Here is a 17,587-nt window from a genome sequence, read left to right as displayed (position 1 = left end):
CAGCGACGCCTTCCAAAGGGACCAGCGACCTCGACATCCTCTGAGGACTGCCCCGGCTTCGAAAAGACAAGAAACTCCCGAGGACAGCGGACCTGCTCCAAGAAAAGCTGCAACTTTGTTTCCAGCAGCTTTAAAGAACCCTGCAAGCTCCCCGCAAGAAGCGTGAGACTTGCAACACTGCACCCGGCGACCCCGACTCGGCTGGTGGTGATCCAACACCTCAGGAGGGACCCCAGGACTACTCTAAGACTGTGAGTACAAAAACCTGTCCCCCCTGAGCCCCCACAGCGCCGCCTGCAGAGGGAATCCCGAGGCTTCCCCTGACCGCGACTCTTTTGAATCCTAAGTCCCGACACCTGGGAGAGACCCTGCACCCGCAGCCCCCAGGACCTGAAGGACCGGACTTTCACTGGAGGAGTGACCCCCAGGAATCCCTCTCCCTTGACCAAGTGGAGGTTTCCCCGAGGAACCCCCCCCTTGCCTGCCTGCAGCGCTGAAGAGATCCCAAGATCTCCCATTGACTTCCATTACAAACCCGACGCTTGTTTCTACACTGCACCCGGCCGCCCCCGCGCTGCTGAGGGTGAAATTTCTGTGTGGGCTTGTGTCCCCCCCGGTGCCCTACAAAACCCCCCTGGTCTGCCCTCCGAAGACGCGGGTACTTACCTGCAAACAGACCGGAACCGGGGCACCCCCTTCTCTCCATTCTAGCCTATGTGTTTTGGGCACCACTTTGAACTCTGCACCTGACCGGCCCTGAGCTGCTGGTGTGGTGACTTTGGGGTTGCTCTGAACCCCCAACGGTGGGCTACCTTGGACCAAGAACTGAACCCTGTAAGTGTCTTACTTACCTGGTAAAACTAACAAAAACTTACCACCCCCAGGAACTGTGAAAATTGCACTAAGTGTCCACTTTTAAAACAGCTATTTGTGAATAACTTGAAAAGTATACATGCAATTTTGATGATTTGAAGTTCCTAAAGTACTTACCTGCAATACCTTTCGAATGAGATATTACATGTAGAATTTGAACCTGTGGTTCTTAAAATAAACTAAGGAAAGATATTTTTCTATATAAAAACCTATTGGCTGGATTTGTCTCTGAGTGTGTGTACCTCATTTATTGTCTATGTGTATGTACAACAAATGCTTAACACTACTCCTTGGATAAGCCTACTGCTCGACCACACTACCACAAAATAGAGCATTAGTATTATCTATTTTTACCACTATTTTACCTCTAAGGGGAACCCTTGGACTCTGTGCATGCTATTCCTTACTTTGAAATAGCACATACATAGCGAACTTCCTACATTGGTGGATCAGCGGTGGGGTACAAGACTTTGCATTTGCTGGACTACTCAGCCAATACCTGATCACACGACAAATTCCAAAATTGTCATTAGAAATTCATTTTTGCAATTTGAAATTTTTCTAAATTCTTAAAAGTCCTGCTAGGGCCTTGTGTGTTAAGTCCCTGTTTAGCATTGTCTTTTAGAGTTTAAAAGTTTGTTAAAAGTTTGAAATTAGATTCTAGAAACAGTTTTAGATTCTATAAAAAGTCTTCCAACTTTTAGCAAAATAATGTCTGATACAGAGATGAATGTGGTGGAACTCGACACCACACCTTACCTCCATCTTAAGATGAGGGAGCTAAGGTCTCTCTGTAATATAAAGAAAATAACCATTGGCTCCAGACCTACCAAAATTCAGCTCCAGGAGCTGTTGGCAGAGTTTGAAAAAGCCAACCCCTCTGAGGATGACTTCACAGAGGAAGAAATTAGTGACTTGGAGGGCAATTCCCCCCTTCCAGTCCTAAATAGGGAGACCAGGACCTCTCAAGCCCTGTCTCCAAAAATGATAGAAATGTTGCTTCCCTCACAGGAGGGTCCAGCATTTCTGAAATCACTGAGGATGCTCTCAGTGAAGATGACCCCCTGTTAGCCAGGATGGTCAAAAGATTGGCTTTGGAAAAGCAGCTCCTAGCCATAGAAAGGGAAAGAAAAGAGATGGGCCTAGGTCCCATCGATGGTGGCAGCAACTTAAATAGGGTCAGAGATTCTCCTGACATCCTAAAAATCCCCAAAGGGATTGTAACAAAATATGAAGCTGGTGATGACATCACCAAATGGTTCACAGCTTTTGAGAGGGCTTGTGTAACCAGAAAAGTGAACAGATCTCACTGGGGTGCTCTCCTTTGGGAAATGTTCACTGGAAAGTGTAGGGATAGACTCCTCACACTCTCTGGAAAAGATGCAGAATCTTATGACCTCATGAAGGGTACCCTGATTGAGGGCTTTGGATTCTCCACTGAGGAGTATAGAATTAGATTCAGGGGGGCTCAAAAATCCTCGAGCCAGACCTGGGTTGATTTTGTAGACTACTCAGTAAGAACACTGGATGGTTGGTTAACTGGAAATGAAGTGTGTGACTATGTTGGGCTTTATAATTTGTTTATGAAAGAACACATTTTAAGTAACTGCTTCAATGAAAAGTTGCATCAGTATCTGGTAGACCTAGGTCCAATTTCTCCCCAAGAATTGGGAAAGAAGGCAGACCACTGGGTCAAGACTAGGGTAACCAAAACTTCCACTGGGGGTGACCAAAAGAAAGGGGTTACAAAAACTCCCCAGGAGAAAGTGGGTGACACTAGAAACAAAGAAAAAGAGTCCTCTGTAGGCCCCCAAAAACCAGAACAGGTGGGTGGGCCCCAAGACACAACCCAAAACAAAGGTGGGTACCAGGGTAAGAACTGGGATGCCACTAAGGCATGGAGCCACAACTGTAAACAGTCTGGGCACCACACCAAGGACACTCCTTGTCCCAAAAACAAACCCCAGAACAAAATTCCAGGGGTAACCAGTGTAGCCATGGGAGATGACTCCTCAGATGAGGAGGTCTTCCTAGCCTTCAACTGGAAACAGGGCCCAACAGGTGAGTTGGAGATTCCAGAGGGAAGTAGACACTTCCACCACCTACTGGTGAATGGAATCCCAACCACTGCCCTGAGAGACACTTGTGCCAGTCACACTATTGTGCATGACAGGCTGGTGCTCTCAAACCAGTACATCCCAGGTGAGACTGCCAGGGTAAGAGTTAGCCTAGACAGGGTCACTAAGAGGCCTGTGGCTTTAGTGCCCATAGAAGTGGGTGGCACTCTTAGCTGGAGAAGGGTAGTAGTCAGTACAGACCTCCCCCTTGATTGTCTCCTTGGAAATGACTACCCCGAGGTTAGTCAGAGCCCAAGAGAGAAACTGGTCCAGTGCCAGTCCTCTCCCAAGGATTCTGGAAGTCCTGCCTCTGCAGTAAATGCAAGCAGGCCCCAGAAGAAGAAGAAAAGAAAACAGAGTAGGAAGGGTGGACAACCTTTAGCCAAGGTTACAGCAAGCCAAGGAGATTCTGCTCCAGTAGGGGAGAACTCCAAAAATGGCCCTGATAAAGTCCAACCTGACCCACAAGAAGTCCTGGCTAGTCAGGCAACTGTTAAACCTGAGTGGGTGGCTCCTCAGCTAACAGAAGAAAGAGTGGAAGAAGGGTGTTTACTACAAGATGTGGTAACCCCCCACTCCAATACAGCAGACAGGCAACCTGAACCCAAAGAAGCCTGTAACTTAGCCCCTTCCCTTTTAGGTGAAGAGCTAAAGGTGTGGTTCTGGGCACTGACAGCTGTCAGTGGCCTCTGCTGGGTGTTAGCCTTTATGGCTGCACTATCCTTAGCATGGTGGTCTGACCCCATGCCAAATAGCAAGTTAGGCCCCCTGACCCTATTGGTCATGGTGGGGTTACTCCAGCTCTGGGTAACCTCTCTGGGTAAGCTAGGGGTGACCCTGGCCAAGATAAGGTTAGCAGAGGTGGACACCTCTAAGACCAAAATAGAAAGAATGGGTGGAGACATTGAAGAGGCAGACAAGAGGCAATTCAGACTAGGTCCTATCACTGTGGAAGTGGGTCAGTTCCCCAAAGGGAATGACCTGAACAGAAGGATGTAAGGCAGAGTAGGCCCTGCAACTAACCAGCCTATTTCTCCTACTCTTCCTCGCCTGACAGACTAGGAAGACTCTCCCAGCTTGGGCTGAGTCTCCTGGCCTGTAGGCTGGGGGGGCTTGTGTAAAGAAATGGCTCCCTGTTGCAGTTACCCCCCACTTTTTGCCTGATACTGATGCTGACTTGACTGAGAAGTGTGCTGGGACCCTGCTAACCAGGCCCCAGCACCAGTGTTCCTTCACCTAAAATGTACCATTGTATCCACAATTGGCACACCCTGGCATTCAGATAAGTCCCTTGTAAACTGGTACTTCTAGTACCAAGGGCCCTGATGCCAAGGAAAGGTCTCTAAGGGCTGCAGCATGTCTTATGCCACCCTAGAGACCCCTCACTCAGCACAGACACACTGCTTACAAGCCTGTGTGTGCTAGTGAGAACAAAATGAGTAAGTCGACATGGCACTCCCCTCAGGGTGCCATGCCAGCCTCTCACTGCCTATGCAGTATAGGTAAGACACCCCTCTAGCAGGCCTTACAGCCCTAAGGCAGGGTGCACTATACCATAGATGAGGGTACCGGTGCATGAGCATGGTACCCCTACAGTGTCTAAACAAAACCTTAGACATTGTAAGTGCAGGGTAGCCATAAGAGTATATGGTCTGGGAGTCTGTCAAACACGAACTCCACAGCACCATAATGGCTACACTGAAAACTGGGAAGTTTGGTATCAAACTTCTCAGCACAATAAATGCACACTGATGCCAGTGTACATTTTATTGTAAAATACACCCCAGAGGGCACCTTAGAGGTGCCCCCTGAAACTTAACCAACTATCTGTGTAGGCTGACTGGTTCCAGCAGCCTGCCACACTAGAGACATGTTGCTGGCCCCATGGGGAGGGTGCCTTTGTCACTCTGAGGCCAGTAACAAAGCCTGCACTGGGTGGAGATGCTAACACCTCCCCCAGGCAGGAGCTGTGACACCTGGCGGTGAGCCTCAAAGGCTCACCCCTTTGTCACAGCCCAGCAGGGCACTCCAGCTTAGTGGAGTTGCCCGCCCCCTCCGGCCACGGCCCCCACTTTTGGCGGCAAGGCTGGAGGGAAACAAAGAAAGCAACAAGGAGGAGTCACTGGCCAGTCAGGACAGCCCCTAAGGTGTCCTGAGCTGAGGTGACTAACTTTTAGAAATCCTCCATCTTGCAGATGGAGGATTCCCCCAATAGGGTTAGGATTGTGACCCCCTCCCCTTGGGAGGAGGCACAAAGAGGGTGTACCCACCCTCAGGGCTAGTAGCCATTGGCTACTAACCCCCCAGACCTAAACACGCCCTTAAATTTAGTATTTAAGGGCTACCCTGAACCCTAGAAAATTAGATTCCTGCAACTACAAGAAGAAGGACTGCCTAGCTGAAAAACCCCTGCAGAGGAAGACCAGAAGACGACAACTGCCTTGGCTCCAGAAACTCACCGGCCTGTCTCCTGCCTTCCAAAGATCCTGCTCCAGCGACGCCTTCCAAAGGGACCAGCGACCTCGACATCCTCTGAGGACTGCCCCGGCTTCGAAAAGACAAGAAACTCCCGAGGACAGCGGACCTGCTCCAAGAAAAGCTGCAACTTTGTTTCCAGCAGCTTTAAAGAACCCTGCAAGCTCCCCGCAAGAAGCGTGAGACTTGCAACACTGCACCCGGCGACCCCGACTCGGCTGGTGGTGATCCAACACCTCAGGAGGGACCCCAGGACTACTCTAAGACTGTGAGTACAAAAACCTGTCCCCCCTGAGCCCCCGCAGCGCCGCCTGCAGAGGGAATCCCGAGGCTTCCCCTGACCGCGACTCTTTTGAATCCTAAGTCCCGACACCTGGGAGAGACCCTGCACCCGCAGCCCCCAGGACCTGAAGGACCGGACTTTCACTGGAGGAGTGACCCCCAGGAATCCCTCTCCCTTGACCAAGTGGAGGTTTCCCCGAGGAACCCCCCCCTTGCCTGCCTGCAGCGCTGAAGAGATCCCAAGATCTCCCATTGACTTCCATTACAAACCCGACGCTTGTTTCTACACTGCACCCGGCCGCCCCCGCGCTGCTGAGGGTGAAATTTCTGTGTGGGCTTGTGTCCCCCCCGGTGCCCTACAAAACCCCCCTGGTCTGCCCTCCGAAGACGCGGGTACTTACCTGCAAACAGACCGGAACCGGGGCACCCCCTTCTCTCCATTCTAGCCTATGTGTTTTGGGCACCACTTTGAACTCTGCACCTGACCGGCCCTGAGCTGCTGGTGTGGTGACTTTGGGGTTGCTCTGAACCCCCAACGGTGGGCTACCTTGGACCAAGAACTGAACCCTGTAAGTGTCTTACTTACCTGGTAAAACTAACAAAAACTTACCTCCCCCAGGAACTGTGAAAATTGCACTAAGTGTCCACTTTTAAAACAGCTATTTGTGAATAACTTGAAAAGTATACATGCAATTTTGATGATTTGAAGTTCCTAAAGTACTTACCTGCAATACCTTTCGAATGAGATATTACATGTAGAATTTGAACCTGTGGTTCTTAAAATAAACTAAGGAAAGATATTTTTCTATATAAAAACCTATTGGCTGGATTTGTCTCTGAGTGTGTGTACCTCATTTATTGTCTATGTGTATGTACAACAAATGCTTAACACTACTCCTTGGATAAGCCTACTGCTCGACCACACTACCACAAAATAGAGCATTAGTATTATCTATTTTTACCACTATTTTACCTCTAAGGGGAACCCTTGGACTCTGTGCATGCTATTCCTTACTTTGAAATAGCACATACAGAGCCAACTTCCTACAACCAGTGTGCAAAAATGTGGAGTGTAAAGGGTACCAAAGCAACCACATTTGTTAGAGAGGGTACAATCACTGGGGTCCTGGTTAGCAGGATCTCAGTGAAAACAGTCTAAACACACTGATAAGCAGGCAAAAATAATCCTTTGTTTCAAAACATTCGATATTGGCACTGACCCACCCCAGCAGGCCCAGCACAAACGGGATTAGAAGTAATTCCATAGCATAATAGGGGCTTAGATGTTAATCAGTCACTCGCTGTGCATTGTCTACTGATGAGGAAACCATGCAAGGACAAAAATCTTTTCCAACCACATTTTCGGGGTCTGATCAATCAGCGGGTAACCAAATTGTAAGAGTGGAGTGTAAAGTATTGCCCACCTGGGAGGCACTACAACCTTTTAACCTTTTTAGAATTATTAATTGGTTTAGGGTGGTGTCTATAGTTTTTAATTCCACCAAAATGGGAGCCAATTTAGTATCTAACAAATCACAGATGTACGATTTTAAAAGCACCCAATGATCATCTGCTGAAGACATTGTCTGAGTTGAAACAGACCCGCCTGAACCAGTGGTCTCTCTGGATTTAAAACTTTCTTTCTTAGCTGGCATTCCTGTGCAGCATCAGTAAGCTGGGGAACCAACTGAGCTACTAGGCACTTGATTTCTATTTGCCTCCTGTTTGCAAATGAGTGGGTGAGTCCACAACACCCCTGCTACCTCCTGTCCTTCCACAATTAAGGATGGATCCCCTGTCTCATCTAAACATGAGGCTTCTATAGAGTGGGAAAAGATTGCAAGTAAAGGCAGGCAAGGAGGCGGGGCAGTAATGTTGTTAAAGACAAGTGAAGTTGAGAAATCTTAATCTTGTTGGTCATTAAATCCACCGCCCTCACCAAACAATGATCGAAAGTTGGGTGTCCCACACCTTGAAATACATGTAGTGTGTTCTCTGTCTAGACGATGATTGAGGTCCCTATTTCTTGCGTACCTTTTACCAAAGCTATATAAGTGCCCCATATATTGAAATAATACACAAGGGGGAGGGGGGCGGGGGGGGGGGGGCAAAAGGGTTGGGGGGAGGGATATCCTGACTAAGACAGGCACGTCCTGCACGGCGGTAAGCCTGTGGTGCTTTTATAGCACATCAAGGTCTGGGCAGCAAAGCAGGCTAGGGTACAAAGTCCAACCCCACCCTTAATGATCTGGCCCCCAAGGAAGAGTACAGCAAGCCTCCTTTCAAACCTGCGTCCCCGTAAGCAAGTGTACAAGGACACAGAAAACATTGACTTAATGCTCTGTTAGTTAAGTAATACAGGAAAAGCATATTTGTTAAGAGATGTGTCCTTGCTCTCATGACTCTGGGTGAGAGGTTGCTTCCTCAATGGTCCTGAAGAAGACAGAATTCAATTTTATAGGGGGTCTAAACGGCAACAATTTCCCATGTTTACTTTAACAGATATAAATTGTAGTCCGTTTAACTTCTGCTCAAATTTTGGTTCCTGAATTCCTTAATTAAGAGAACCTTAACTGAACACTGTTTTTGTACACTTGCGTACGTTTTCTTCACCTTTGCAAATATATTATCACAGAATAATTTTTCGGGAGCATCCACTTATTATACTGCTATATTGTTTAACTGCCTATGGTTTAGACGTGATTTTGCTTAGTAAACAGGTCAATAAGGTGAGTAATAATATAATCTGACATCAAACCATGTGGAAGGAAGCACAAGTAAATGTAAGACGTGAAAAAACCATGGGAATAAAGTCATTCATGTTAGTATGTCAAATGTGTATCAGAAGCGACCCAACAACATTGAAAGACTTCTAACCAAAACAAAACCGGGCTAGTACAAGAGAAACAGGATATGCATTCATAAGAATACCTATGAGGAAACATCCTCTTTCGTAAAAGGACTGTGTAAACGATCACAGTAGTAAAGTCATAATGTAAGGAAATGCCTCCTTGGCATGGTTACCCCCTGACTTTTTGCCTTTGCTGATGCTAAGTTATGATTGAAAGTGTGCTAGGACCCTGCTAACCAGGCCCCAGCACCAGTTTTCTTTCCCTAAACTGTCCCTTTGTTCCCACAATTGGCACAGCCTGGCACTCAGATAAGTCCCTTGTAACTAGTACCCTTGGTACCAAGGGCCCTGATTCCAGGAAAGGTCTCTAAGGGCTGCCGCCTGTCTTATGCCACCCTGGGGACCCCTCACTCAGCACATGCACACTACCTCACAGCTTGTGTGTGCTGGTGGGGAGAAAATGACTAAGTCGACATGGCACTCCCCTCAAAGTGCCATGCCCACCTCTCACTGCCTGTGGCATAGGTAAGTCACCTCTCTATCAGGCCTTACAGCCGTAAGGCAGGGTGTACTATACCACAGGTGAGGGCATAAGTACATGAGGACTATGCCCCTACAGTGCCTAAGCAAAACCTTACACATTATAAGTGCAGGGTAGCTATAAAGAGTATATGGTCTGAGAGTTTTTCAATTACGAACTCAACAGTTCCATAATGGCTACACTGAAATCTGGTAAGTTTGGTATCAAACTTACCAGCACAATAAATGCACACTGATGCCAGTGCGGGATTTATTGTAAAATACACCCAGAGGGCATTTTACCAGTCCGACTCCTAGTGCAAGGCTGACCCGTTTCTGCCAGCCTGCCACAACCAGATGAGTTTCTGGCCACATGGGGTGAGTGTCTTTGTCACTCTGAGACCAGGAAGAAAGCCTGTACTGGGTGGAGGTGCTTCTCACCTCCCCCTCCAGGAACTGTAACACCTGGCGGTGAGCCTCAAAGGCTCATGCCTTTTGTAACAGAACCCCAGGGCATCCCAGCTAGTGGAGATGTCCACCCCTCCAGCCACTGCCCCCAGTTTTGGCGGCAAGGCTGGAGGAGATAATGAGGAAAACAAGGAGGAGTCACCTACCAGTCAGGACAGCCCCTAAGGTGCCCTGAGCTGAGGTGACCCCTGCCTTTAGAAATCCTCCATCTTGAGTTCGGAGGATTCCACCAAAAGGAATAGGGATAGCGGGGTTTGGGAAAAGAAGTGCTAGGTGCACTCCAAGTTCACATGACTGTTTCTCTGCCGTTCGAGGCCGGCCTAACTGACAAATGCTCACTTAGAACTCTGCACCCAGCTATGTTTCACAGCCGGGTGGACACCAAGTGCAGGCTCCCTCTCCCTCCCTGAGCAGCATTTCAGCACGTTCAAGCCAATCACTGTGCTTTTTTCATTATGTGCAACAGCATGAAAGAAGCATCTGGATTGGGAGGGGAGGAAAGAAGAAGCACTAAGGCAGCAAGTTTGTGGTAGCGCGGCAGGTGTTTTTAAAAATGTATTATTTGCCCCCCACGTGCTGCCCACCAGCCCTTCCGCTCAGCAGCCGCTCCTATTCGTGGGCAAGAAGAGTACTCCACACCCCTTTAAAAGATTAGCACGTATCCCATATTGCAAAAAAAATCTGGTTACATCTTTTAATAAAGACTATGTCATGTAAATAACACCTAATCTAAGGTAATCTAAGGTAATGAATAAAGTTAAATTTCACGTTGTCTCTTTAGATTTGTCTCTCCCTAATCTTAACCATAAATGAATTTACTGGTTCATCTGGCTTATTAATGGCCAAATACGTCTAAAACAGCCTCAGTTAAGACAAGGAAGTCCAGGTGTGGGGCAGAAGTGGGCAATGGCAGAAAGACACACTAAACTCTTTGTAATTTTAGCCTTAAACTGCTCCCAATGAAGTGAAAGGAGAAGAGGAGGGACTGCCGCACAAAGAAAAACCAGTGGGAAACGAAAGGCTCCTGTTGTGAATTTACAATTCCTCTCTCTTTTGGTGTGATCAACCTTCTGCATCTCCATAAGGAACTTACCATGGTAAGGAGACAAAGATTCTGGCTGTAGAAAGATATAATGAGTGGAAGGTGAAGACATATGGTGGGTTGAGAGCTTTGGGGATAAATTATGAAGGCAAGTGCAAGTCACCTGCATGAGACACTTTTTGTGACAGGGTCATTAAAGTCAAAAATTCCCAGTATCTTCCAAAAGTAGGGGTAACCACGAACAAAAACAGAATAATTAACATGACAGGAGAGTGCCACCATGACAAAAGCATAAACTTTAATCAACCAACCGTTATGAGGTCCTATATCAGGGACTTTTGCTTAAAAAATGGGCAGGTGTTCACCAGATAACAAGACTAAATTACTTTAGTAAATAGCTCAAGTTACCCAGTATTCCACAGGAAGCAGCTGTGTGGAAATCAACCACAAAACAAAAGAGATGCATCCTGGATAGACTAGATTTATTGAACATAAAAGGTTTTCCATATATATGTTTTTTTAAACACCACCCAACAACCTTCAGTTTGCTGAACATACATGCAACAAATGATTCTGCAAATACTTGACAGTAATGAAGACTACATGTAGTTACCTTGTGTGGCTCCTTCCCATGTTTGGCAGGAGTTGGTGTTTTCTTTAGCGCCGGACGGAGAAAGGGGCTAGGACTCGCTTGCACTCCAGCTGGAGAAACTCCATGCTGAAATGGTAAAGAACGTTGGTACGATCTATCAAATTTTTCTGGGGTCAAGACCTTCGTAAATGTAGGCTTCGTCCCCATTGAAAATGCCTGCTTCCAAAATGCAGGCGACGCATTACCTTCTCCTACAAATTAGAGACGCAACATATTAAGAACAGCCCTTGGTAAAATAGTACATAAAATGAAGAAGAAAAAAAGTCTTGCAATCACTTGAAGTTAGCAGAAGGAGAGAGCAGAAGTGACTGTTAATTGGTTGCTTGGGAACAAGACCCAGCTGTTTAAAGAACTCTAGTTCAAAGTATTTGTAAATTTCCAGTTTAATACATAATTTATTCTCACAATCAGCTCCTCCCAACAAAGTCCTTGCTTACGGTACAATGCAGATGCCTCAGTGGTGCTCTAAATCTGTTCAAATTACTTACCTTCAGTAACGTCTTATCTGGTAGACACTGTATCTAGCTGCATATTCCTTACCCCTGAATTATCCCCAGGCGTCAGACTGGATCCAGAGATTTTTCTTGAGTAGTACCCCTGCCCGCTGGTAGGTGGCGTTGATCGGCTCATCGTCCGTTGGCGGCATTGGCCACGCTGAAAATGACGTTGCAGTTCCTACATATGCACCACCCAGGCATGCTGACATCTGGTCTTTTCAAAACTTTCCACACCAGAAGCGCAAAGCCATGAAGAACACTGACCACTCGTGTGTCAAAACTAGGGCCCTAGAAATCAATTGGCACAGCAGGGGGGATGGGTGGGTCGGTAAAGAATCTACAGCTAGATATAGTCTCTCCCGAGGTGTTACTGAAGGTAAGTAACTTGTTCATCTGATAGAGACTTCTTGCTGCAGATACCTTACCTTTGAAAGATACCCACGTAATATCATCCACGGAAAAGGGTCTGCAAAACAATTTCAAACGAAAAAAGTCCTGCAGGACAAAAGGGGCAAAGTGCCCATGCCTACAGACCTGACTGTCCAGGCAGAAGTGCTTGGTAAACATGTGCAGAGATGCCCATATTGCTGCCTGATAGATATCCAGGACCAGGACTCCACGTACTAACGCAGTGGTCAAAGCCTAAGCTCTGGTGGAATGAGCTGGCAAGGTTGCTTTTTGGCCACAGAAAATTTAAAAGCAGAGTACGACCTATCAGGAGATGGTCAGCTTCTGCATGGCCTGACATTACTTCATACCTGTATGTACCCCATGAAGAGTTGGTCATCCACCCGGAACGCTTCTGTACGATCAAGGTAGAACGCCAATGGTCTTTTTGCATCCAGGCAATGGAGTCTCTCCTCATCTTAGAAGGATGTGGGGGTGCGAAAAAAGTAGGCAAGGTGATAGAATGGCCTACGTGAAAAGGTGTGACCACTTTTGGTAGAAAAGAGTCCCTAGTGGGAGGCACCACTTTGTCAGGATAGATAGAGAGGAAGGGTGGCTTAGATGATCAGGCCTGCAGCTCTATGACTCTGCGTGCAGATGCAATTGCCACAAGACAGGCTGCTTTCAATGTGATAAGCCTGAGGGTTCAGTTGTGAAGCGGCTCAAAAGACGCTCACATTAAAAAGGTCAGGACCAAATTGAGATCCCACTGGGGCATTGTAGGAAAGTACCATCTTGCCTGACATGTTACCCCATATTTCACTGTATAAATGTTGTTTTAGTCTATGTGTCACTGGGACCCTGCCAGGCAGGGCCCCAGTGCCCATAAGTATGTGCCCTGTATATGTTCCCTGTGTGATGCCTAACTGTCTCACTGAGGCTCTGCTAACCAGAACCTCAGTGGTTATGCTCTCTCTGCTTTCCAAATTTGTCACTAACAGGCTAGTGACTAAATTTACCAATTCACATTGGCATACTGGTACACCCATATAATACCCTAGTATATGGTACTGAGGTACCCAGGGTATTGGGGTTCCAGGAGATCCCTATGGGCTGCAGCATTTATTTTGCCACCCATAGGGAGCTCTGACAATTCTTACACAGGCTTGCCAGTGCAGCCTGAGGGAAATAACGTCCACGTTATTTCACAGCCATTTACCACTGCACTTAAGTAACTTATAAGTCACCTATATGTATAACCTCCACCTAGTGAAGGTTGGGTGCAAAGTTACTTAGTGTGTGGGCACCCTGGCACTAGCCAAGGTGCCCCCACATCGATCAGGGCAAATTCCCCAGACTTTGTGAGTGCGGGGACACCATTACACGCGTGCACTGTACATAGGTCACTACCTATGTACAGCGTCACAATGGTAACTCCGAATATGGCCATGTAACATGTCTAAGATCATGGAATTGTCACCCCAATGCCGGTCTGGCATTGGGGGCACAATTCCATGATCCCCCCCGGGTCTCTAGCACAGAACCCGGGTACTTCCAAAACTGCCTTCCCGGGGTCTCCACTGCAGCTGCTGCCAACCCCTCAGACAGGTTTCTGCCCTCCTGGGGTCCAGGCAGCCTTAGCCCAGGAAGGCAGAACAAAGGACTTCCTCTGAGAGAGGGTGTAACACCCGCTCCCTTTGGAAATAGGTGTGAAGGCTGGGGAGGAGTAGCCTCCCCCAGCCTCTGGAAATGCTTTGATGGGCATAGATGGTGCCCATCTCTGCATAAGCCAGTCTACACCGGTTCAGGGATCTCCCAGCCCTGCTCTGGCGCGAAACTGGACAAAGGACCCAGGGGAGGTGCCCAGAGCTCCTCCAGTGTGTCCCAGACCTCTTCCATCTTGGAAACAGAGGTGTTTGTGGCACACTGGACTGCTCTGAGTGGCCAGTGCCAGCAGGTGACCTCAGAGGCTCCTTCTGATAGGCTCTTACCTCTCTTGGTAGCCAATTCCCCTTCCTAGGTAGCCAAACCTCCTTTTCTGGCTAATTAGGGTCTCTGCTTTGGGGATCTCACCAGATAACGAATGCAAGAGCTCATTAGAGATCCTCTGCATCTCCCTCTTCACCTTCTGCCAAAGGATCGACCGCTGACTGCTCAGGACACCTGCAAAACCGCAACAAAGTAGCAAGACGACTACTAGCAACCTTGTATCGCTTCATCCTGCCAGCTTTCTCGACTGTTTACAGGTGGTGCATGCTCTGGGGGTAGCCTGCCTCCTCTTTGCACCAGGAGCTCCGAAGAAATCTCCCGTGGGTCGACGGAATCTTCCCCCTGCAACCGCAGGCAACAAAAGACTGCATCACCGGTCCTCTGGGTCCCCTCTCAGCACGACGAGCGTGGTACATGGAACTCAGCAACTCTGTCCAAGTGACTTCCACAGTCCAGTGACTCTTCAGTCCAAGTTTGGTGGAGGTAAGTCCTTGCCTCCCCACGCTATACTGCATTGCTGGGTACCGCGTGATTTGCAGCTGCTCCGGCTCCTGTGCACTCTTCCAGGATTTTCTTTGTGCACAGCCAAGCCTGGGTCCCAGACACTCTAACCTGCAGTGCACAACCTTCTGAGTTGTCCTCCGGCGTCGTGGGACTCCCTTTGGTGACTTCGCATGGACTCCGGTTCACTCTTCTTCCAAGTGGCTGTTCATGTACTTCTGCGGGTGCTGCCTGCTTCTGCGAGGGCTCCCTGAGTTGCTGGGTGCCCCCTCTGTCTCCTCCTCCAAGTGACGACATCCTGGTCCCTCCTGGGCCACAGCAGCATCCAAAAACCCTAACCGCGACCCTTGCAGCTAAGCAAGGCTCGTTTGCGGTCTTTCTGCGTGGGAACACCTCTGCAAGCTTCATCGCGACGTGGGACATCCATCCTCCAAAGGGGAAGTTCCTAGTCCTCTTCTTTCTTGCAGAACTCCAAGCTTCTTCCAACCGGTGGCAGCTTCCTTGCACCCTCAGCTGGCATTTCCTGGGCTCCTGCCCACTCTCTACACTGTCGCGACTATTGGACTTGGTCCCCTTGTCTTACAGGTACTCCGATCCGGAAATCCACTGTTGTTGTATTGCTGGTGTTTGTTATTCCTGCAGAATCCCCCTATCACGACTTCTGTGCTCTCTGGGGGTAGTAGGTGCACTTTACACCTACATTTCAGGGTCTTGGGGTGGGCTATTTTTCTAACCCTCACTGTTTTCTTACAGTCCCAGCGAACCTCTACAAGCTCACATAGGTTTGGGGTCCATTCGTGGTTCGCATTCCACTTTTTGAGTATATGGTTTGTGTTGCCCCTATACCTATGTGCTCCTATTGCAATCTACTGTAATTCTACACTGCTTGCATTACTTTTCTTGCTATTACCTGCATAATTGTGGTTTGTGTACATATATCTTGTGTATATATCTTATGCTCATACTGAGGGTACTCACTGAGATACTTTTGGCATATTGTCATAAAAATAAAGTACCTTTAGTTTTAGTACTTCTGTTTGTTTGTGTTTTCTTATGATATTGTGCATATGACACCAGTGGTATAGTAGGAGCTTTACATGTCTCCTAGTTTAGCCTAAGCTGCTTTGCCATAGCTACCTTCTATCAGCCTAAGCTGCTAGAAACACCTCTTCTACACTAATAAGGGATAACTGGACCTGGCACAAGGTGTAAGTACCTCTGGCACCCACTAAAAGCCAGGCCAGCCTCCTACAGGCATAATGAATGGGGATGAAGGGAAGAGAGAACTTGAACAAAGAAGTTTTGTCAGGCAACCGCAAGAAGGCAGAAAGGGAAGAATGAAAGCCCTTAAGAGTGCCCAAAGCAGAGCCCTGCTGGGGAAGGTAAAGGGTGAACAACAAGACCTAAGAGAGAGGGGCAGAAAGGGGGTCAAACAGACTTGTCTGTGTACCATGCCACAATTTATTTCATATGACAGATGTACACTGTTTTGAGGAAGGGTTGCCTGGCTACCAAGATGACGTTACAGACTTCAGGAGGAAGGTCAAAATCTATCAACTGCTGCGGCTCAATGTCCATGCAAGAAGGCAGAGAGCAGACCGTTTCGGATGAAGAACCCTTCCCTGCTGCTGCGACAAATTCATCCCAAAGGGGCAGTTTGTTCGGAGGATCGATGCACATGCTCAGCAGCTCGGGATACCAGACTGTGCCCAGTGCAAAGCCACAAGGATTACTTGGCCCCGGTTGCTCATTATCTTCTTGAGAACTCTGGCCAGGAGCAGTATGGGAGGAAAGACATACAGGAGGCCGGAGTTCCACTCAAAATAAAAAGTGTCTCCAAGCAAGTGTCACCTTGCAAACTCGTGTGCAAAACTGCTGTCATGCGCGTTCTCACCAGAGAAACAGATCTAACTAAGGCTCTACTCACTGCTGAAAGACCTTGCACCACCTCCGGATGGAGATGCCATTTGTGATCTCCTAGGCCTTTTTGCTCTGGTGTCCAGAGAGCTCACCAGATGTTAAACCACCATGGATATGCCTTGCTGTTCCAGCCATGTCCAGAGGTGAAGAGCCTCTTGACATAGACTCCACAACCCCACCCTGCTCTGCTTGTTGCAGTACCACACTGCGGTAGTGTTGTCAGTGAACACCTGCACTATCTTTCCCTTGATAGAGGGAAGAAATGCTTTTAATGTTATTCGGATCGCATATAGCTCCAGAAAGTTGTTGGGATATCCCGCTTCTGCCAGAGACCAGATTCCAGGTCTCCAAGATGGCCACTGCATCCCAAAAGACACATCTGTCACTACTGCCATATCTGGGTGGGGAAAGGAGAGAGATTTGCCCCTGGCCCAAACACAGTTCATTAACAACCACTGCAGGTTTTTCACAGATCCCACCGAAATATGGACCGTTTTGGAGATACTCCCCTGATGCTGTGCCCACTGAATCTTCAGGTCCCGCTGCAGAGCCTGAATATGCCATCTGGCATGTGTCACCAGCAGGATGCAGGAGGCCATGAGGCCCAGCAGCTTAAAGCCATTCTCGCCAAATCCAGGACAGAGACTGAAACATATGTATCATAACCTGAATATCCTGGACTTGCAGCTCAGGAGGATAAGCCCGAAACTGAACCACGTCCAGAACAGCTCCCTTACAAGGGAGCATCTGAGAGTCAGGTGCGACTTCAGCACGTTTATACTGAACCCCCCGCGAATGCAGGAGGCCCAACATAGTGTGGAGGTGGGAGACAATAGTCTGGGGTGAACCCACCTTCAAGAGCCAGACCTCAACATAGGCAAAGACTGAAACCCCTGATCTCCGCAGAAAAGCCACAACTACTGCCATCACCTTGGTAAACACCATAAGGGCACTGGTAAGGTCAAAGGGGAGCACAGTAAACTCAAAGTGCTTGCTGCCTACCATACACCGCAA

At 48.1% G+C, this 17,587-nt stretch overlaps 1 protein-coding gene across 4 annotated transcripts in view; it reads right to left on the bottom strand.

The window, feature by feature from the left end:
* CDCA2 (cell division cycle associated 2) overlaps window positions 1-17,587 on the bottom strand; it is a 418,898-nt gene that overhangs the window by 174,739 nt on the left and 226,572 nt on the right. For all 4 annotated transcript variants that reach the window (XM_069214148.1, XM_069214147.1, XM_069214150.1 and 1 more), the window contains one exon: window positions 11,241-11,470. In XM_069214148.1, coding sequence (XP_069070249.1) covers window positions 11,241-11,470 — 230 coding nt within the window. The remainder of the gene's footprint in view (window positions 1-11,240; window positions 11,471-17,587) is intronic.

Source organism: Pleurodeles waltl, chromosome 11 (genome assembly GCF_031143425.1).
Source record: "Pleurodeles waltl isolate 20211129_DDA chromosome 11, aPleWal1.hap1.20221129, whole genome shotgun sequence".
NCBI classification, from domain to species: Eukaryota; Metazoa; Chordata; class Amphibia; order Caudata; family Salamandridae; genus Pleurodeles; species Pleurodeles waltl.
Note: the sequence above shows the minus strand (reverse complement) of the source record. Positions and strands in the feature narration are given on the sequence as shown.